The sequence below is a fragment of the Canis aureus genome, chromosome 21 (assembly GCF_053574225.1).
Source record: "Canis aureus isolate CA01 chromosome 21, VMU_Caureus_v.1.0, whole genome shotgun sequence".
In the NCBI taxonomy this organism is placed as follows: domain Eukaryota; kingdom Metazoa; phylum Chordata; class Mammalia; order Carnivora; family Canidae; genus Canis; species Canis aureus.
Genome location: NC_135631.1, coordinates 21,441,506 through 21,464,340, shown reverse-complemented (window position 1 = coordinate 21,464,340; position 22,835 = coordinate 21,441,506). Strand labels below are relative to the sequence as shown.

General features: G+C 35.6%; 1 protein-coding gene across 5 annotated transcripts in view; it reads right to left on the bottom strand.

Moving 5' to 3' along the window:
- Positions 1 to 1,428: 1,428 nt before the first annotated feature.
- QSER1 (glutamine and serine rich 1) overlaps positions 1,429 to 22,835 on the bottom strand; it is a 73,905-nt gene continuing 52,498 nt past the window's right edge. For all 5 annotated transcript variants that reach the window (XM_077863515.1, XM_077863513.1, XM_077863511.1 and 2 more), the window contains 7 exons: positions 22,571 to 22,704; positions 20,806 to 21,023; positions 13,482 to 13,619; positions 11,921 to 12,018; positions 8,344 to 8,496; positions 6,361 to 6,456; positions 1,429 to 5,098 (listed from right to left, as the gene is read on the bottom strand). In XM_077863515.1, coding sequence (XP_077719641.1) covers positions 4,958 to 5,098; positions 6,361 to 6,456; positions 8,344 to 8,496; positions 11,921 to 12,018; positions 13,482 to 13,619; positions 20,806 to 21,023; positions 22,571 to 22,704 — 978 coding nt within the window. In that variant the 3' untranslated portion in view covers positions 1,429 to 4,957. The remainder of the gene's footprint in view (positions 5,099 to 6,360; positions 6,457 to 8,343; positions 8,497 to 11,920; positions 12,019 to 13,481; positions 13,620 to 20,805; positions 21,024 to 22,570; positions 22,705 to 22,835) is intronic.

The following is a 22,835-nucleotide window of genomic DNA, read 5'->3' as shown; positions in this document are numbered from 1 at the left end:
TTCTCTGAATTTCTTTTTTCCCCCAAACAGTAAGTATGTAGCTTTATTATTTTTCTGGTAATAAAAACAATTCCATATGGAAAACAAAGAGAAGTACCCTCTTTCACATCTTCCTTGAGAAGGTCAGGTTAAATATTTTGAGAGCTTTCTCTGAGATACAAAATTCATTTTAAAAAACACTAATAGGGGCAGCCCGGGTGGCTCAGAGGTTTAGCACTGCCTTCAGCCCAGGGTGTGATCCTGGAGACCCCAGATGGAGTCCCATGCCAGGCTCCCTGCATGGAGCCTGCTTCTCTCTCTGCCTCTCTCTCTCTCTCTCATGAATAAATAAAATCTTAAAAAAAATAAAGAATAAACTAACAAAAAGAACTAGAAAGTAACAGGACATTAACAAAGCAGTGTAGAAGTGCTATCTTTTAGGTTTGCAACATGGATGATTTTAATAATGACTATTTTCTAAGATATCAGAATTACTATTTTCTAAAATGAACACGATTTTAGCAACCAATGGAGAATAAAACAGGGATGTTACGGAATTCTAAAAACTTTTCTTTTTTAAATTTTTATTTATTTATGATAGTCACAGAGAGAAAGACAGAGAGAGGCAGAGACATAGGCAGAGGGAGAAGCAGGCTCCATGCAGCAGGAGCCCGACGTGGGATTCGATCCGGGGCCTCCAGGATCACGCCCTGGGCCAAAGGCAGGCGCCAAACCGCTGCGCCACCCAGGGATCCCTTAAAAACTTTTTTGATAGAGATCATTCGTCAGATTTAGTTTTGAACAATGTAAAATATTCCAGGGAATGAAAAGTGCTTTTACAATCAAAACTAATTGGGATGGATGCCTGGGTGGCTCAGCGGTTGAGTGTCTGTCTGCCTTTGACTCAGGGCATGATCCCGGCCTGGGATAGAGTCCTGCATCGGGCTTCCTGCAAGGAGCCTGCTTGTCTCTGCCTATGTCTCTGCCTCTCTCTTTCTCTCAGGAGTAAATAAATAAAATCTTTAAAAAACAAAAAACAAACTAATTGGGGCATCTGGTTGGCTCAGTCTGTGGAGTGTGCAACCCTTGATCTTGGGTTGTGAGTTTGAGCCCTATGCTGGGTGTAGAGAGATTAATCTGAAAAAAAAAAAAACAAAAAAAAAACAACTAATTAAAACACTGCAAATATGCGGAGTATTTATTTACTTGAAATACTTACTGTTTTTAAACAGTAAGGTAAAGGCAGGATCTTGTTATTCTGAAAATTAAGGAATCAGGATAGACTTGTTTTTACCTATTCAATAGTTTATATAGATTTGTTCCTAATAACTTTGTTTAGGACCTTACAACATATGTGTTGTGTGAAGAATCTGTAACATGATGATGCTTTTGGATAACAGAATACCTGTTTTCAGTTCTTTAAAAAAAAAAAATCTCATAACATTCTGATTTTGTTGTTTAAAAAATTGTTTTCATTTTAATGATCTGAGTTAGTAACAAACAAATATACAAAATTGTCTTTCACATTTCCATACATTGTATTATGGACCACTTGAAACTCTGGGCTACAAATGCAGGTTTCTTTGTATCCTTAACTTCAATTATTGTCACTTATAAATAAAGGTGATTTTCGAAAACATGCATTTGTGAACATAGATGCCAAAAGTTGTACATGTAAGTTAATGCACAACCAATGGTGTACATTGTTCTTTTGTGCAGTTATGTGTCAAGTGCAATTGACACACATAGAAGCAGTTATCCTGGGACAGTTTAATCTATTTGAAAAGCATTTTTGAGAAGCAGATGGAACTACAGTTTAGAACAAAAACTGTATTCTACAAATACAATAAAATTCACAACTTGCACATCTGAAGCAACTTTTGGGACCGAAAGCTGATTCAATAACCTTGCTGCTATATTGGTTTTATGGATATATCCCCAAAATCATAGATTGGAAAACAGCTGTTTCAACAAAAATAAATATATATATTAAAAGTGGGACTTTTAAAATTGTGAGGAAAGCTCTGCAAATAGTAATAAGGTATGAAACACCTATAATTTTCATTTTTAAGTTTTAGAAATTTAAAGAAATCTAGAAACTGAAAGGTAATCTGAACATTTTCTAAGTGGTTTTAAATTAGGATTTTTCCATTTCACCAATGTTTTCTATTTGATAGTATAATAGAAAAATGGACGGTTTCTATTGTTTACTTCCCATGATAATTCCTAAGTCATAATAAATTTGTGACTTCATTTGCGGATCAAATAGGTAGAAACCTATTATCATGGGTTATCATGAAAATGGGAACAAGGAAGCCCCTTCTACAATCACTAATCTGAACTACAAATAAACCACACCAACACAAAATGATTTTTTATATTAAATTATTTCCAGGTGTATCTGTAGGGAGGAAAATCCAATCTTTCTTTAAAATGTTTTCCTGGTTGGTGGCAATATGTGCTTTACCTCTTTAACTCTATCTACAATCTAAAATTATTTCTATATTATAAATTTCAAACTCCCTGGCAAGGAATGCAAAGGCTAACCAGCTAGGTATTTATTCAATTTCATACAAAGAAAGGACTCATGAATAGATGTCATAAGGCCCAAGTTTGATGTCCTTGCCTATGATATATGATCAAATGAGAGAAGACGGTGCAAAACAACTGGGTTTCCTTCAGGCAATTATCAAAGATGTGGCCTCTGATATTATGAAAACACTTGTTTTACTAAAATGAATACAACTGCCAACATTTTGAGAGCAACTGCAGTTGAAAGGAAATGGGTTATTTTCTATAGGAAACCTAAGATCAACTTTAATGAAATGTCCCTGTTTTCCATGGGCCGGCCTCACGAAGATGTGGCTAGTGATTTCAAACATGTACTTCAAATGTTATCTAAATACATGACGGCTTTTAAAAATGTTTAACCATCAATGATTCAGGAAAGCAGGCTGGGGGAATGAAGACATGTACTTATAACACTAATTAGGAGATGTAGTTATCTACTCTGCAGTTTGGAAATGAAAGAAACCAATTCTGTCCAGAGTCAGTATCAGAAGGAAATATGGCTGCTTCCTACTCTTCTCCACTTTGCAAAATCAATTTTATGATGCTCTCACTGCTGATAAGTCTCATTTGAGTTAGGCAAAATGAATCTAATAGGTTACTTTTGTTTTCAAAATAGACTGTTTAAACGGGTCTTTTTAAAGACTTTCAGAAACAGAACATTTAACCATTGAGAGATACTTCCATTATTACCTTGTCTAATGGCAGGTAACAAAGACTGTTGGATTAAGGATTATTGCTTTTAATAAGATAACCATCAGAAATAAATATGTAAGCTTAACTCAAATACTCATTTTCTACCCAATGCTACAATATGTTTTATTCTCAAATCAAGTCACGTGTTATCTTTAATTCTTTGCCAGTTTACCAAGGTTTTAAGTTTAAAAGAAGTTGGCCTATTAACTCAAAATCAAGACGATAGCAATGTTCACATAAGCACGTCTTATTTGGGCATTGAGCAGGAACACTGCTTTCTTGATAGGACTTAAGGCACTAAATGGTGGTAAAATAAACAAAAAGTATGATGATTAACAACTTCTTTAGAATCCTAAAAAAGGAGATCGTTTAGAAGGACACTAGTAAATCTTTTTCTCAAACAAATAAGGCATCCTGTTGGCAAACACAAATAAAAACAAAAGGTCATGTTGAACCTAATACATTCACTGTCTCAGCTAAACTACTTGAAACACTAGCTATCAAACTAAAGAAAGCTACAACAGCATGTATAAAGGTTGGAAAGGCACCAAGAGGAGAGTTATACTACTTCCAGTTCTAAGAGTTAGGTGAGCTGTGTCTAACACTGCACGTAGCCTAATTAGAAATTTCATTCTTCCAAACGTATGTGGTTAATTTTGATTTTGACATATCGATTAATCAAGCACTAGTTTAGTCAGGAATTTATTTTCATGAACTAGAAAATTACTGCAGTGTCTAACACAACTCCACTTATAAAGCTACACTAATTCTAGTACTGAATGCATATTCTGGATAACACTGGAGCAAAACCATATAGACAAAAATGGTTACCTCAAGATAGAATTCACAATAGAAATTCAATATATAACTAAATAAGATTTACTGAAAATAATGAAAAGTGTAGTACAGATACATCAAACATAATTATAACCACATTTTCCTTGTGAAAAATACAACTATTAGTGAAATAAAATGTACAATTGAAAATTTTTCCAAAGGAAAAACAGTATAAAGGAAAATACTTTTCTTTGAGATAGGGAAAATAGTATGTCATTGTTTTTTTTTTTTTCATTACAATATAATTTGACACAAAAAGCAGTCCTAGAATTGCACCAATTCCACATCCAGTTTCCTGAACATGATAAGAGTAAAAGGAGTTCGTAAAGCAGAATGCAGTTTCTGAATTTCATATTTTAAATTGAGGATATTCTCATACAAAATGTCACATCACACCAGATCTGTTTACATAATATACAATACTTTCTGTTTTGTGGCCAGACACGAATATAAACATATGCATTTTGTGCCACCTCTCTTTCGTTCTGGTGTTTAGTCAGAGTCAGGAAAAAATAATCAAGTTACTTAAGTGTTATCTCTCTAGCAATAAAGAAAAATTATATTTAGTGCATGCTTCATCATTTGTCAAAAAACATTTCTGAAAATAAAACTCAGTTACCCAATGGTTTACAAAATAGAAAAATCATTCATTAGGATAAAAATGTGGTGGGATTTTAGGTCCATTTCCAAAGGACTGACTTCCTTGGCAGCACCACTGTCCTTCAGCAGAGGTTATGATGCAAGTTCTATGATCAAAGCAGGTATGCCCGCAGACCACTGCTTGACATTCAATTATATGAGGCCTTACACCCCCTTTGACCACCCTTCTCTGCTAGTTCATTAGTGCTATAAAATAGACGGAACTTTTGTGGAAATGTTAGGAACATTTCTGCTGTACATGATTTAGAAGTTCTCCAAATTTTTCAAATAGGTCTTCCACCCATTTTACATTTTTCATACAAAGTTGAACAATTTCTTCCTGTCCTAAGTCTTCATTTCTTTTCTGCACAGAAGAAATCTAAAATAAAGAGGATTATCACATTAGCTCATACTTGACACTTTATTAACTCTTTATAAGGGTTTATTGTTGCTGTATCTTGAACAAAAAGGATTTTATGGATATACCTACAAATATTGATTTAAAAAAAATTCCATCCATGGAGGATAATTATTTCATATAAATTTGAGTGAAGTCTAATCCTATAATTTTTAGCTCCATTAGGGCAAAGAGGAAGGCTAGAAAAAAATGGTTCAAATTTTCTGAATTCCTTCCAATCGCATTAAAAACTAAGTGACAGGGCAGCCCCAGTGGCTCAGCGGTTTAGTGCTGCCTTCAGCCTGGGGCGTGAGTCTGGAGACCCGGGATCGAGTCCCACATGGGATCGAGTCCCACATCGGGCTCCCTGCATGGAGCTTGCTTCTCCCTCTACCTCTGTCTCTGCTTCTCTCTGTCTCTCATGAATATAAATAAAATCTTAAAAAAAAACAAAACTAAATGACAAATTTTGGGTTTAATTTTGCATTTCAGAGCAGAGCATTGTAAAAATAATCACCACCTTTTGCATGACCATCTTTATTTTCTCCTTTGCTAGAGGTTAGATTTATGAACATCTTTCCACTGATTTTCACCAAATACATCAAGTGTAGGCTTGATCCAACTTAATTCTTAAATAAAAAACTGATAGTGTTGATCAGAAGATACTACAGTCTACAAGCATTTAACCGTTGAGGAAATTGATCTTTATATCCCCCCCCCACAAAGTGGTATTTTTGTCATATATAATTTCTGAGCAACTTAAATTATGGTACTTAAAAGTTACAATTAAATTTTAACTATCATTTCTTTCTATTCTTTTTTTTTTTTTAGATTAACTATCATTTCTTTCTGCCAAGGCACAAAAACCCCTTTTACAGCAATTACGCGGGATAAGGCCATTCTAGTGATAAGGGAAGACAGCAGGATATCAAAGCAGTGACTGAAGTGAATTAAAGCAGGATCATTATGTATTATGAGTAAAGAAAATGAAATAAAGTACCATTTATTATGGCGATATAAGGCACGCATAACAGCTTAAAAACATTACCACTTACAGTTTCTGTAAGAGCCTCAGTTTAATATAAGCACAACACATAATAAAGAGACTCAGAATATTATTTACATAATAATAGACATGTATTTTTAAAAAACAATTCACTTTATAACATTAAAAATATACCATAGCTTAGAGAGTCTCCTTAAAGTTCAGAAAAACAGATTTAAGTAAATGAAAAAAAAATTACCTCATCTTTACATATCAGATAAACATGATATTTATAATGATGGAGTGAATGATATAAAGAATATAGCTGTATTTTCTCTGGATCAACAGCAAACTCCTATAAAAAGAAAAGAGTTTACAAGTATATTTATTTCATGGAACTTTCAAGTCTCAATGGAAATCTTAAAAATAAATGACTAATACGGCTAGATATAAGCTTAAATATGGGCAAGAGGCGTATTCAAAATAAGAATTTAAATTGTATTTTAAAGTCTTCACTCTTGGGCGGCCCCGGTGGCACAGCGGCTTAGCGCTGCCTGCAGTCTGAGGTATGATCCTGGAGACCTGGGATTGAGTCCCATATCGGGCTCCCTGCATAGAGCCTGCTTCTCCCTCTGCCTGTGTCTCTGCCTCTCCCTCTCTCTGTATCTCTCATGAATAAATAAATAAAATCTTAAAAAAAAAAAAAAAAAGAACCCAGGAGTCTGTTTAAAAAAAAAATAAAAAAATAAAATCTTCACTCTTTTTCTTGAATATAAATGTATTTATATTTTATAAATATATTTATAAAAATATTAAAAAATAAAAATATTATAAAATAATATAAAAATATTATAAAAATATAAACAGTAAACAGGTAAGATGACTTATAAAGAATCCTATAGGGATCCCTGGGTGGCGCAGCGGTTTAGCTCCTGCCTTTGGCCCAGGGCGCGATCCTGGAGACCCGGGATCGAATCCCATGTCGGGCTCCCGGTGCATGGAGCCTGCTTCTCCCTCTGCCCATGTCTCTGCCTCTCTCTCTCTCTCTCTCTCTCTCTCTCTCTCTCTCTCTGTGACTATCATAAATAAATTTAAAAAAAAAAAAAAAAAAAAAAGAATCCTATAAACTCTTGTTTCAGAGTTAAACAAGGTTAAAAGCATGGTATATAGGTTCTTCCATATTTTTCCTGTGTATAACATGTATTAATGACACTAATTTTGTCATGGGAAGGAAATCCTACTATACATATTGTTCTGCAATTTTATTTTTCATAACTTGTTTTTAACCCAACTAAAACTGGCATATCCTTCTATTTATTACATATACCCACCTACTGCTATAAATTATACGAGGGCAGGGAATTTTGACCATTTTTCACAGTTCTATTCCCACAACTTAGGACCGTATTTGGCACATGATAGGCACTCAAAAAATGTAATTGAAAGAATGAATGAATCTCTTTTTTTTTTTTAATGAGTCTCTTTTTAAAAAGTGCATAGTGTTACATTATCTGGATGGCTCTACTTATCCAGTCTCCTACCAGTGATACATAACTAGATTGTTCCTACAAAGAACTGTGCAATAAGTAAAGGTATATATTTTTATGCATGTTTCTACAGAATTTATTTTTGATGTAAAATTGATATGTTTCCTGATTTCTAAAAAGGTGATTGATAATTGGGGCTCCTGGGTGGCTTAATTGATTAAACGTCTGCCTTCGGCTTGGGTCATGATCCCAGGGACCTGGGACAGAGCCCTGCATCCCATTGGGCCCCCTGCTTGTGCTCTTTCACACTCCCTGAAATAAATAAAAATAAAATCCTTAAAATAATAAAATAAAAAGGCAATAATTTACAGTATGTCTGAAAATGAGTGAATTCCAATTTCAGTAACTATACAAATCTGGAATACTGAATCTTATGGGTATGTGCACCCTCAGATATGCATTTGTACCTAATGACAAAAAATATACTGAAAATATAAATATAGGCATCAGGTAATTCCTTGCCTATTCATCTACTTTAAAAATCTGCAAGCACTAACTACCTGTAGATACTGTACTATACAATGTAGAAAAACAAAATAAGACGGAGTCTCTGTTCCCTTGAGCTGGAGCTGTTCACTTCCAACTGAAAACACTTCACATTTAATAACAGTAGAGTAAAATATTTATTTCAATATTTTAAAGAGGAATTATATTAACTGAAAAAGGTATAATTATATCACTCCATAGACACTTACTTGTGCAGATTTGGTGGTTGTTTTAGAAGTCCTTAGAGTTTTCTTATTATAAGCTTTGCCGTTCATTTTGATTTTAGAAATAGTAGAACCCCCACTTTTTGCTTTAGAGTCTCGAGTAATTATTGTTAGCTCGGGAAAACTTTCCAAAGCAGTCTTTAAAATAAAGCAAAAATAACTGACATCAGAAGAAAACTAATCCAAACTACTTCCAACTATTCAAAACTTATTTTAAAAAATACAGATATGTATATACATTTACATGTAGTACAAACACATATATAGATGGGATATGATAAATATATACAACTTAGAAATATACATGAGTATTAAACAGAGCCACAAATTCTTTGTAGCTCCTCCATCAAGGTGTGGAATCCGTGAATCAGGGTGAACCTTAGCACCTGCTTTGTAGGGACTCCTCAGAGAGCCAGGGAGTTCTAGTACCCTGACACTTGGCCCAGTCCTGCTATTAAGAATTCACCTGTTCCCAGATGAGGATGAGTGAAAAACAGCAGCATTACAATACTTATCTGGCTTCACCACTTCCCTGCTTCTTTTGACCTCAGTTGTATGAAGAGTCCAAAACAGACCTCGATACATTCTCCGGCCACCATGACACAGTAGTTACTCACTGATAACTCAGTGGTCATGTAACCAAACCAATTCTAGCCCACTCTTTAACAGTCACTGGTGTATTTATGTTCTTACCTATTTGGCAAATCATTCGGACATGAAAAGCTACTAACAATAACTGAATGATATTTGTAGCTAAATTTAACTAGTTTTAAGTATTGTTTTAAGGGGCACCTGGCTGGCTCAGTCAGGCACAGAATTTACTTCAAAAAGTTGTTTTAAAAGATTAAACTGAGTAACCACTATCATTTACTATTTTGACGTTAAAAGGGTTCAACTGCTCCCATTATATTTATTATTCAAAATGAAGTTCCCATTTGATAAGCTACACTGTTTTGTAAACAGTTACAACCTTTAGGGCCACTTTATTCCAGCCTCTGCGTTCCCAAGACTTTTTGTGACAAGATGCTAAAGATGATTGGAAGCACATGGATTTCAGAGGAAAACAGAACATGATTAACTTCAAAAGGCTTTAGGATTCCTAAAATTACTGAGATCATCATGGGTAATGGTGTTAGTTATTTCTAAAGAATAGAAAATCTTTTATAATCTACTATTTGTAATATTTTACTATTTTAAAAACATACTGTAATACTGTGCATGTATTTTGGCTTTGAAACGCAAATTGCTGTAAGTGAAAATAATCAAAGTTAGTAACTAATTTTAAAATTAAAAATTTGTGTTTTCTTTGAAAATAAAAACATGGAAACTAATTTTTCAGTTGTTCATCATAACTATTGTATAAGTTTTAAACATCTAGGCATCTATTAAATTTCAAGTGGTGGCTTTAATACAAATTATTACAGAACTGGTTTAATATTTCTAAAGGGTTGGCCAATGGGTGCTTGGTTGGCTTAGTCAGTGGAGCATGCAATTCTTTGATCAGGGGGTTGTAAATCTGAACCCCACATTGGGTATAGATATTACTTAAAAAATAAAAATCTTTAAAAAAAAATAAAAATAAAACGAGTAGCCAAATTGGTCATTTTAAAGGTTTAGTAAATTTTTAGAAAACACACATATTATAGCATTCCCTTCTCTGCACAAAATATGGCATTTTTTCAAATTTCATTTGATGACAGCAATTAAGCAGAAAATATTGGATTTAGGAGTCGGTAGACCAGATTCTTAACACTGCCTTCATACTACCTTTTGACCGTTTTTTCTCTGCAAGTACACGCCAGTGAAGAATAAGAATAGGACTATTAGTAGTTTGGTGTTGTTTATCTTTGATCTTTTTTTAAAAGCAAACTCTATGCCCAATGTGGGGCCCAAACTCATGATCCCAAGATCAAGTCACATGCTCTGTTGACTGAGCCAGCCAGGCACCTCTGTGTCATTTAATTTTGAACACCATCTCAGAGCACTAATTTTCTCCTAGATAAAATGAAGTCAGTTTTCACTTTTATGTGGAGTTCAGATAAAACAAGCATGTGAAAAAACTATACAAATCACCCATATGAATTGAAAACTTACATCCACACAAAAACCTGCACACAAATGTTTATATAGTAGCTTTATTGATAATTGCCAGGATCAGGAAGTGACCAGGATGTCCTTCAGTACATAAGTAGATAAAATGTGATATATTCCAAGAACAGAGTATTATTCCCCGGTAAAAAGAAAAGAACTATCAAGCCATAAAGAGACATGGCAGAAAAAAATACTTTCTTTTTTAAACAAGTTATTTTGTAGATCTTGATTTTTTGTTTTTTAAAGTAAGTTCTATGCCCAATGTGGGGCTTGAACTCACGACCCTTAGATCAAGAGTCATAGGCTCTATTGATGAGAGTCTGCTAGGTGCCCTAGAACATTAAATTCTTATTAGTATGTGAACGAAGCCAATCTGCAAAGGCTACATATGGGATAGTTTTCAACTATAGGACATTCTGGGAAAGGTAAAACTACAGAGTAAAAAGATCAGTGGTTGCCAGAGGTTAGGTGGAGAAGGAGGGAAGGCTGCATAGAGTATGGAGGATTTTCAGGGCAGTGAAACTACTCTGTGTGACACTTTCATAGTAGGTAACATTTCATTATACTTTTCTCCAAACTGACAGGATGTATACCATCATGAGTGAGCCAGCAGACTGAGAACTGGTTAGAAGGATGTGTCAATGTAGGTTCGTCAATTATGACAAATGTACCACTCTGTTGGGACATGCTGATAATGGGGGAGGTTGTTCCTATGTGGTAAGATGGGCACTCTCTGTACTTTGTCCTCAATTTTGCTGTGAACTTAAGACTGCCATAAAAATAAAGTCTCTTTATAAAAATAAAAAAGCCATACAAATGTATAAACAACTTCTTCCAAAGGAAACATGATCAAATGATTCTAAATGTTTTAGGTTATACTTTCAATAAGAAAAGCTAGAAATTTCTGGATTATGAAGTAGCTTCTATGATAAGTTTTTTTGTGTGTAGATTAGCTTTTTGTTGTTCTGTATTTCTGGTAACACCAAAACCAATTTAGAGTTCCAAGATACATTAACAGATATAACTATATATATCTACCATTATGTTAAGATCAGTTTTTCCTCAGAAACTGAGGAAATCGGGCATGAAAAAGGAGTTTTGATAAGGAAAGGCCAATTCTAATTATAGATGAAATGCAAAAATTTGAAAAGGTTTAGAAGAAAAACAAGATTGGAATTTGGTAGTTTAAAGGAAGTACTTTTGAAAGCATTTGGAAATTATTATGTAGAAGCTTTCTAGATGAATATAGAAGCCTTAAAAATAAATTTAAGCAGAGAAAAGTAAATGACTAACACTAAGGATGGGCTTAATAAACTAAAAAGACAAGCAGACTCATAATGAATAAAAATCAAATTTTCAGTGGGTGAAAAAATTTTATAAAACTGAGAATGACTTACATAAATCTCCTGCCTATTACACTTAAGACTATGAATGCCAACAAGTCTGCTAATAAATCATCCGAAGGAAATACCTTGAATGACTGATCCAAATGAAGATTCAAAAGAAGTCTCTTTCGGTTATCATTCAGCATGCTATCAATTTTTTTCATATGAGGCAAAAGTAGCTCATCTAAAACAAGATAAAAATTTATTGTAACAGGATAAACTGCCAACACAAAAACTTGTTAAAAATCCAACTTTCCTCAAAGTTAAGACATTAAATTCATTGGTGTATACAAATATTACTTTTAAGATATTGGACACAGCTTTCTGAACAAAAGCTAACTTGAAAAATAGGTCTGCCAATAGCCACATAAGAAAGCAACAGCATAGTAGGATGACAGAATCAGAAGTCCTGGGTTTTAACCCTCTCTGCCACTAGATTGATGACAGCTAATGACCAGTGAGCAAAATGCCTAATTTCTCTAGACCTCTTTATCATCTAAACAATAATCATGAGCAGCCCGGGTGGCTCAGCAGTTTAGCGCCGCCTTCAGCCCAGGGTGTGATCCTGGAGAACTGGGATCGAGTCCCACGTCAGGCTCCCTGCAAGGAGCCTGCTTCTCCCTCTGCCTGTGTCTCTGCCTCTGCCTCTCTCTCTCTGTGTCTCTCATGAATAAATAAATAAAATCTTTAAAAAAAATAAGACTGACTTACAGATTACAGTCTCTGATTATATGGTCAAAAATAGGATGCACCAGAAATTAGACCTTGGATTTGAATCCTTTCTCGGCTACTTGTAAATTGTAGGCTCTTATGCAAGTCACTTATCTTCTATGAGCCTCAGGGTCTTCATCTACAAAATGGCTTTCTGAATTGTTTTGGGATTAAAACAGAATAATGTATATCCAAGTATGTAGAAATAAAATATGTACTATGAGGCACTACTGTTGAAGTGTATTGTTAGTGATTTTTCTTTGTTACTATCTTTTGTTCATACATGCATACAATTCATTGATAGAAGGGTAATGGAAACTGCTCATTAATCCTTTTATTCCTTTATTTTAGGTGTCCTTGGTGAATGCCATAATAGCTGAGGGGTAAACATTAGTGAGCAACACTAAATACATGAATCACCAGGTTATTTCATACATTAATTTCATCTATTTTACTGTAAGAAAAAGTTACTAAAGGAAGAGTATAAAGGAATAATATTAATTTTGTTAATATTAATAACAATACATGAATTATTTTACTATTAGTTGATTAGAAAATAATTATGTAATGTATCTTTTACTAGACACAAATATAAAGATTTTAATCTTTATACCATTATTATCTGGTTCATCTTTCCAATTACTAGAAAGCAGAATATACTGACATCTGGACCTTGCATGTAATTTAGTGAAGACTTGTGGGTAGTTACAGAATTTTTCCAAGAGTAGAAATCAATAAAAATACATTCAATATAGAGTTTTTCAAGTATAGACAATTCATGAAATGACAGGACTACTTTATAGAATCAAAGCATGAATTTGTGAATTGACAATGTACAGATATCACAAAACTCATATATTAACCATGTAACCAACGAACAAGAATCAAGAAGATCCATAAAGTACTACCAAGAAAGTACTACTTAGTGGACTGTACCATTGCTCTTCTCTAAGGCTTGCATCGTGTCAGGGTCCAAAGCAATGCTAACAAGCAATTCCATGTAGCTCTTAAAGGTTTCCTTCATCGCTCTTGTGTTCAAAAAACGAGTGACAAAGGGAGCTGGAGGATCAAATTCTGGGAGAGTAAAAAGAAAACATAAATATCCTTTCTCGTAACTTTTAAAAACTTTTGTTTATAACAAGAGCCTATAAGCAGATAAATGGTTGTACATAGAATTTCTTCAAATTCAAGTTTTGCCCATTCGGTTTTTAAAAACACCCCAGGTTAGAGATTCTCAAAGTTGGTTTGTACATCACAATCACTAGAGAGCTTTTTAATTTTTTTTTTAAGATTTTATTTACTCATTCATAGAGACACACAGAGAGAGAGAGAGAGAGAGAGAGAGAGGCAGAGACACAGGCAGAGGGAGAAGCAGGCTACATACAGGGAGCCCGATGTGGGATTCGATCCCGGGTCTCCAGGATCACGCCCTGGGCTGCAGGTGGTGCTAAACCGCTGCGCTACTGGGGCTGCCCTAGAGAGCTTTGTAAAACAAAACAAAACAAAAGAAAGAACCCAGATTGCTGGACTTATTAAAACAGATCTTTTGGTGCATAGGGGGTGGGAACAGTAATAATAAAGCTTAAATATTATATTTCCCAGGTAACTCTGATGCCCAATACCAGCTCAGCATTTGCAAATGTCAGCCCCATAGAACCTGTTTCTTCCCGGCGCCACCACAAATATCTGCCACCAGGCTGTGTGACTCAAAAACTGATGATTTCCCTAAATCTAAGAAATCATAAAATATCTAAGTAAATATATAGCTATCTCTTTTTTACTTCTGCACTTAAATTATGTAAAATTCTGGCCTAGAGCCAAGGCTTATGCAAGATTTTAAGAAAATATAAAACAACCCATAAACAGAAAATTTCACTCAAATTCAATGGCAAAAACAAGATTAGAAAAGTCTCAATTTTTACTTTTTTTCATTCAAATACATAACTTGTCAAAAAAAAAAAAAAAAAAAAAAAAAAAAGGAAGAAAGAACCACAGGTCCAAAATGGTATATCACTAAGGCTAAGGCCCTAACTCAGTAAAAAAATTTTTTTTTTTTATAAGTAAGTCAAGATTTAAATACCTAACCTAACTATAGTTCTAAGCCCCCAGAAATGTGACCTTTAACCAGTCAACATGGGAATTTCCTGGTCAGCAGTAGGAAATTTATTGATAGACCCATTTCAATCCATCTTAGGAGGGTGACCTTGCTTAAAACAACGGAATACTTTGCTAATAATTTATTTTTTTCCACTCTCTCTACCTTTAAAAACCTTTTCTTCTCTGTAGCCCTTTGGAATTCCCCTCCACCTGCTAGATGGGATGCGACTGATCCATGAATCAAATAAAAGCCAATTACATCTTTAAAATTTGCTTGGTTGCATTTTTTATTAACAAACTATTATCATAGTCTTTATTATTTTTTTTTAAAAGACTTATTTATTTATTTATTCATGAGAGACACACAGAGAGACACAGAGACACAGGCAGAGGGAGAAGCAGGCTCCACACAAGGAGCCCGACGTGGGACTCGATCCCAGGACTCCAGGATCACGCCCTGGGCCAAAGGCAGGCGCCAAACTGTGGAGCCACCCAGGCTGCCCCCTATCATAGTCTTTAATAGCAGTTCTTAAAGTATGGTCCAAGGATCTTTTGGGGTTTCCCTAAGATCCTTTACTGATTTCAAAATTATTTTCATAAAAGTATTAAATGTTATGTATCTTTTTTACTCTGTTCACCTTTATAAAAATGATGGGTAAAATTGCTGGTACCTTAGCATCAATCAAGGCCATGAAACCAAATCATACTAGTAGTCATATACTTTGCCATCTTACTGCCACGTATTTTAAGGGGGAAAAAAAAGTCAGTTTCACTTAAGGATAGTCCTTGGGACACCTGGCTGGCTCATTTGGTGGAACAGGCAACTTTTGAGGTTGAGGCTTTGAGTTTGAGCTCCATGTCGGGTAGTGGTTACTTAAAAAAATCAAAAAGTTAAAAACAAAAAAGAATTGTTTGATAAAGCAGTAAAAATTGTTAACTATTAAATCTTTACTACTGAGTAAATGTCTTAATATTCTGTGTGATGAGAGATATACATAAAGCACTTCTATTATGAAGGTATGATGGTTATCTCTAAAAAGAACATCCATGCAATTTTTTGAATTGATGAACTAGTTACTTTTCTCCCCATGGGACATCATTTTCATTTAAAAGTATGATTGACACACACACTATGCCTATGCAGACTTGGTATTCTTAAAAAAATTAATGGAAGTAAACCTGTCATTCATGAAAACAACTGACAGCATTTGATGTCAATGATAAATTTGAGGTTTCAAATGAAAATTAGAATTTAGAAAAACATGTATCAACCACTATAAGCCTGACAACATCCCAAAACTTAAGGAGTTCACTGATGAAATCAGTCATAGCATTAATAAGTGTTATTTTTTGATACTGTAAAAATGTATGACCTAAATGTAAGAGCTAAAATCATGAAACTTGGGCAGCCTGGGTGGCTCAGCAGTTTAGCGCTGCCTTCAGCCCAGGGCCTGAACCTGGAGACCGGGGATCGAGTCCTGCATTGGGCTCCCTGGATGGAGCCTGCTTCTCCCTCTCCCTATGTCTCTGCCTCTCTCTCTCTGTGTCTCTCATGAATAAATAAAATCTTAAAAAATAAAATAAAATCATGAAACTCTTAGAAGAAACTATAGGGGTAAATCTTCATGACCTTGTATTTGGCAATGAATTCTAAATATAACACCAAAAATCTAAGCGATAGGGCAGCCCTGGTGGCATAGCGGTTTAGAGCCGCCTGCAGCCCGGGATGTGATCCTGGAGACCCGGGATTGAGTTCCATGTCAGTCTCCCTGCATGGAGCCTGCTTCTCCCTCTGCCTATGACTCTGCCTCTCTCTCTCTCTCTCTCTCTGAATAAATAAAATCTTAAAAAAAAAAATCTAAGCAATAGAAGAAAAAAATAGATAAATTTGGCTTCATTAGAATTTCAAATTTTTGGGACGCCTGATGGCTCAGTGGTTGAGTGTCTGCCTTTGGCTCAGGGTATGATCCCAGGGTCTGGGATTGAGTCACACATTGGGCTCCTTGCAACGAGCCTGCTTATCCCTCTGCCTACATCTCTGCCTCTCTCTGTGTGTCTCTCATGAATAAATAAAATACTAAAAAAAGAATTTCAACTTTTTGTGCCATCAATGGACATTATCAAAAGTGAAATATCAACCTACAGAACAGAATAAAATATTTCCAAATCATGTATCTGATAAGGGTTTAATATCTAGTTCATACAAAGAACTCCCAAGAACAAAAGGAAAAATGATTCAATTAAAAATGGGCAAAAGATTTGAATAGACATTTCTCCAAAGAAGATAAGGAAATGGCCAATAAGCACTTGAAAAGATGTTCAACATCATTATTTGTTAGGAAAATACAAATCAAAACTTCAATGAGATACCACTTTATACCCATTAGGATGGCTACAATAAAGAATAACACACCAAAACCAAAAAATAACAGGTGTTGGTGAAGATGTGAAGAAATTGGAACCCCATGCATTGCTGGTGGGAATGTAAAATGGTGCAACCACTGTAGAAAATAGTTTGGTAGAGCCTCAAAAAGCTAAACATATAATTATCATGACTTGGCAATTCTACTCCTAGGTATATACCCAAAGAACTGAAAAAAGGATGCAGGCAGATATTTGTATGGCAATGTTCATTGGTGTTCATTGCAGCATTATTTACAATAGCCAAAAGGTGGAATCAATTCGTGTCCATCAATAGATGAAAAGATAAAGTGAACATACAATGGATATACTTATAATGGAATAGCATTCAGCCATAAAAAGCAATAAATGTGAAAACATGCTGTAACATGAATGAACCTTGAAAACATCATGTTAAGTGAAATAAGACAGGCACATTTATATGAGATATTTAGAGTAGGCAAAATCATGGAAACAGTAGCGTTGAGATTACAAGCAACTGGGGGAAAGAGAATGGGGAATTATTGCTTAATGGTTACAAAGTTTCTGTTTGGCATGATGCAAATGTTTTGCAAATCAATAGTTGTGATAGTTGCACAACAGTGTGAATATAATTCTATAATACTGAATTCTAACTCAAAAATTGTTAACAGCAAATTTTATGTTCTATATATTTTACCACAATTGCTTTAAATGTGGAAAAAAGCAAAATCAAATATGTACATGAATGAGCTAACAGATATTTTCACATGACTAATGGATAATGTTATAAAATCATTCATGAATTAAAGACACATTCAAGGGATAAAACAAACCAATAGGTTTTAACGTAACAAGCATGAAAAGATGAAGAAACTACCACTTGTCAAGTTTATAAAATAAAAAACTTACTATCAAATAAAAATATCCATAATTGTTTGAAAATTAAAATATTCTTCCTTTTCCCAACTACAAATCTATCTAAGGCTGGGTTTTCTTCTTTCTTTAAAAAAAAAACAAAACAAAAAACAAACCACTTTATTTATTTGAGAGAGAGAATGAGAAAGCATGGGAGGGGGGAGGGGACACAGAGAAAGCAGCAGACCCCCCACTGCGCAGGGAGCCTGCCACGGGGCTGGATCCCAGAACCCCCAGGGATCAGACACTTAACTGACTGAGCCACCCACGCGCCCCAAGGCTGGGTTTCCTTTTATATTTTAGCTGAAATAATACATGTAGAAGCAAATATGAAAATGCTACTCTTCTAACTACTGTGAATTTATGAAAATACAATTATTGTTTAAGAAATACTAACATGTAATGGGTTTATTTTCAATAAATATTTTTAAAAATTTATTTTAATTGATATTCGGTAAATATCAATAGGTAAAGCCCACAAAAACACAAGTGTTTTGGAATTCTCAATAAATCTGAAGATTATAAAGAAGTCTCTTAAAACAAAATAGTTTTGAAAACCACCAGCCTATAAATCTATGTTTATTAATATTTGACTTTTTAAGAACTAAAAATGCTTACCTACTAGTGACACCTAGTGGCAACTCAAAATAACAATAAAGAAAAATTTTATCGAACGTCGTTTGAAGAAGCGGTATAATTGTGTGCAAATTCAGAATCCAAACTACTCCATTCTAAGCAGTAGGCAGGAATGCTAACTGCAGAGATTATTTTTATTGCCTTCCACACATACTCAAAGCACTAATTTCTCTATAAATTTTGATTTGCATACTTTCTAAGTAGCTTTTAAAAACAGGGCAGCCCCAGTGGCTCAGAGGTTTAGTGCTGCCTTTGGCTTGGGGTGTCATCCTGGAGACCTGGTATTGGGTCCCATGTCAAGCTCCCTGCATGGAGCCTGCTTCTCCCTCTGCCTGTGTCTCTGCCTCTGTCTGTCATGAATAAATAAATAAAATCTTAAAAAATAAAAAGATTTATTTATTTATAAAGATTTTATTTATTTATTCATGAGAGACATAGAGACACTGTGGAGCTCAATCCTAGGACCCTGAAATCATAACCTGAGCGCAAGGCAGACACTTAACTACCTGAGCCACCCAGGTGCCCCCAGGCTTTTAGCTTTAACTTGGCACACATGGCCGTCCATCATCCTTTCATCTTTTTCGGTCTTCCTTTAACTTTATGCTCTAGGCTTTAATGGCCATATGCTCTCTGTCGCAACGACGTCGCAATGACTCAAAAATCTGCCACTGTGGTAGAACAGCAACTATTTGAAAATATGTAAATGAATCCGTGTTCCAGTTAAAACCTTATTTATAAGAACAGGCTGCCACTGCTGATCAGGTTTGGCTCACTGGCCGCAGTTTACAAACCTTTGCCCTAGATTGAACTGTTTGATGTTGTTTCTTGCATGTATTACACAACACGCCTGATGGCTAATGGATTGTAGGTGGGTGTATTCTTATGTTTCACAACTATCTCAGGTTTAGTTTCTAATAAAGTAAATACGTCTATACCTACATCTACATCTATATCTACATCCAGCCTACAAAAATGCTCTTTGGTGTCTTCAACAATTTTAAGAGTAATAAAAAAGTGTTCTGAGGTCAAAAAGTTTGATAACTGCTGGTATATTTCAAACTTTTCATTTTATAAGAGAAAACAGGGGCACCTGGGTGGCTCAGTGGTGGAGCGTCTGCCTTGGCTCACGTCATGATCCCAGGGTTCAGGGATTGAGTCCCATATCAGGCTTCCCCGCATGGAGCCTGCTTTTATCTCTGCCTCTCTGTGTTTCTCACAAATAAATAAATAAAATCTTAAAAAAAAAGAAAAGAAAACCAAGGCACAGAGAAGTGTTCCTAGTGTGCCTACATAGTCAAGGACAGCTGGTTGGCTAATGGCAGATACACAGCAGCATGTGATATAATTAATAAGCATATTCCATATATACAGAAGTATACAGTATATTATTAACTAGTTTTAGAGTTACTGCTTCCTAGGCTCATTTTACTCTTTTCTTCTAGCATAAACATGGACTTGGAAGTTTAGAACAACAGGATTCTTTCTGTTTTTAAAATGGTATATATTTATTCATGAGAGACAGAGAGAGAGAGAGAGAGAGAGAGAGAGAGAGAGAGAGAGAGAGAGAGACAGGGACATAGGCAGAGAGAGAAGCAGGCTCCATACAGGGAACTCAATCCCGGGACTCCAAGGGCTCAACCGCTGAGCCACTCAGGTGTCCCCAACAGGATTCTTACTAAAAGTCATCTGATCTAATCCCCCATCCTACCCAAAGAGGTGAGCTAACTGGCATTACTATGATTAGAACTCCCATCTGTCAGGGGTCCCTGGGTGGCTCAGCGGTTTGGCGCCTGCCTTTGGCCCAGGGCGCTGTCCTGGAGTCCTGGGATCGAGTCCCGCGTCGGGCTCCCAGCATGGAGCCTGCTTCTCCCTCATCCTGTGTTGTCTCTGCCTCTCTCTCTCTATGTCTATCATAAATAAATAAATAAATCTTCAAGGAAAAAAAAAAAGAACTCCCAACTGTCTTCTTTGAGTTCACTGCTTTTTCTGTTTTACAAGACTATGTGTGGGCAAACTGTGCTTTCTATTAGTGGTCAGGGAATGTGACTTTGTGTTTGTTATTTATGTATTTATTTTTTGAATTTATTTTTATAAAAGCCTAGGCAGAACATAACTAGATTGGTAAATTCCCTGAAAAATAAAACAATTTTGAATTGTGAGCATCGTTGCTTCTCTCTGTTCATGTAGATAATCCAAAGTTATCAAGGTAGTCATTTCATGGAGAACTTACCCTCATCATCACTACTACTAGAATGGATCTCAGGAGAGGAGTCAGATTGGGAGGATGAAAACTCTTCTTTCCATTTCTTCCGTTTCTTTGGTGGTGGCTCAGCCTTTACTTTCAGCTGTTTAACTTTGGGTTTCACGGAAGGGGCTTTTGTTGTTGTAGTTTTTGGTGCTGGAGGATCAGAAGTTTTACTGCTACTACTTGGCTTAGCCTGAACAGTTCTGCAATGTTACAAACAACCTCATTAACACACTGAAATCTTGTCAAATTAAAATAAATTAGACCAAAAACGAGTACCAGTAGTGAAGAAAAGTGTATTTAATTACATCACCAATGCCTCAAAAATAAAGTCCAAGTCTTATATATCTTCAATGATAAGTCCTCTCCCAAATACTCTTCATATACACTCTAACCACTGACATTCAATATTCAGTTATTAAAGGACTATTAATCCAATCTCTATTTCTCTCTTCTCACTCCTTCTCCCCCTTTATGAACTCATTTTCCTGCAGATGAGGCTGTACAACCAGTGATCAAAGGCTTTGGGAAATAATGCATAATATATTCTTGAGAGCCACATCTAGCTCTGACCATCTGAAACCCTCATAGGCTCTGGTGGAACCAGGTTCTGACGTGGAGACCAAACTGTCTGTCCTAGAGCCCCTCAAGATTTGCTGTGTTAGTTCTGGAAATATGAGTGGATAAGATTTCCTCATAAGAAAAAAAGGTGCACTGCTTCTGGTAAGTTGGAATCTTAACCAAACTAGACCTTGCTAGCACTAGGCTGAGAATATCTAGGGTCATACCTCTTTCCCCATACAGATCACAGGATTGTGACTAGGTCAGTTGTCTTCCAGGTTTGTGTTCCAGACAATCCAGAATTACATTAATTAATATGATAATTCTATTGTACACCTGCTTAGTAATAGAGGTCTTATAATTTTTTCTCAAAATTTATATCATTTAAAAATTTGATGTTTCGGGATCCCTGGGTGGCTCAGCGGTTTGGTGCCTGCCTTTGGCCCAGGACGCGATCCTGGAGTCCCAGGATCGGGTACCACATCGGGCTCCCGGCATGAAGCCTGCTTCTCCCTCTGCCTATGTCTCTGCCTCTCTCTCTCTCTCTCCGTGTGTCTATCATAAATAAATAAACTCATCCATCCCTCCCCACCAACTATATTAGGGTGACACCAAAAGGACTCTGGGAAAGAAAAGAGTATCCATCCCACCACAGACAGTCATGGGCTGTAATTTATAGCTCCTATCTCATTACTTCAAAAGGAATCACTTATTAAAGGCATGAATTTTCAGACTTATATATATGAAAAATAATCAGGCTCTTCAATTGATCTCATTCTTTTTTTTTTTTTAAGATTCAATTTATTTATTCATGAGAGACAGAGAGAGAGAGAGAGAGAGAGAGAGAGGCAGAGACACAGGCAGAGGGAGAAGCAGGCTCCATGCAGGGAGGCCAACATGGGACTCGATCCTGGGTCTCCAGGATCACGCCCTGGGCTGAAGGTGGCGCTAAACTGCTGAGCCACCCGGGCTGCCCTGATCTCATTCTTTATATAAAACATTGCCTGCATACCTGGCTGGTTCAGAAGGAGGAATGTATGACTCCTGATCTGGGGTCATGGGTTTGACCCTCACATTGGGTATAGGGATTACTAAAAAAAAAAAATAAGCTTAAAAAAAAAAATCACATTGCCAAAAACAAGTCTTCCAATAAATGCTATTTAAATGTATTACACACAAAAGTAAATACCTGATAGTTTGTGAAGGCTTACTTCTCGGCTTTTTGGAACACACTCTGACATATTCCTTTTTGTTTGTGTTTTCAATGAACTTTACATATATCTTTTTGTATTTACTCTTTGCATCTCCAAAATACCCAAGGTACTAAGGAAGGAAACACTCTGAATTATATACTTATACATTCTATACATAAAATATTTGTTGGCTTGACTATTACACATTGCATCCTTTAGGTTTTTCAAATGCAGCTCTGGCCAGGCTACTTTTTACCCTCA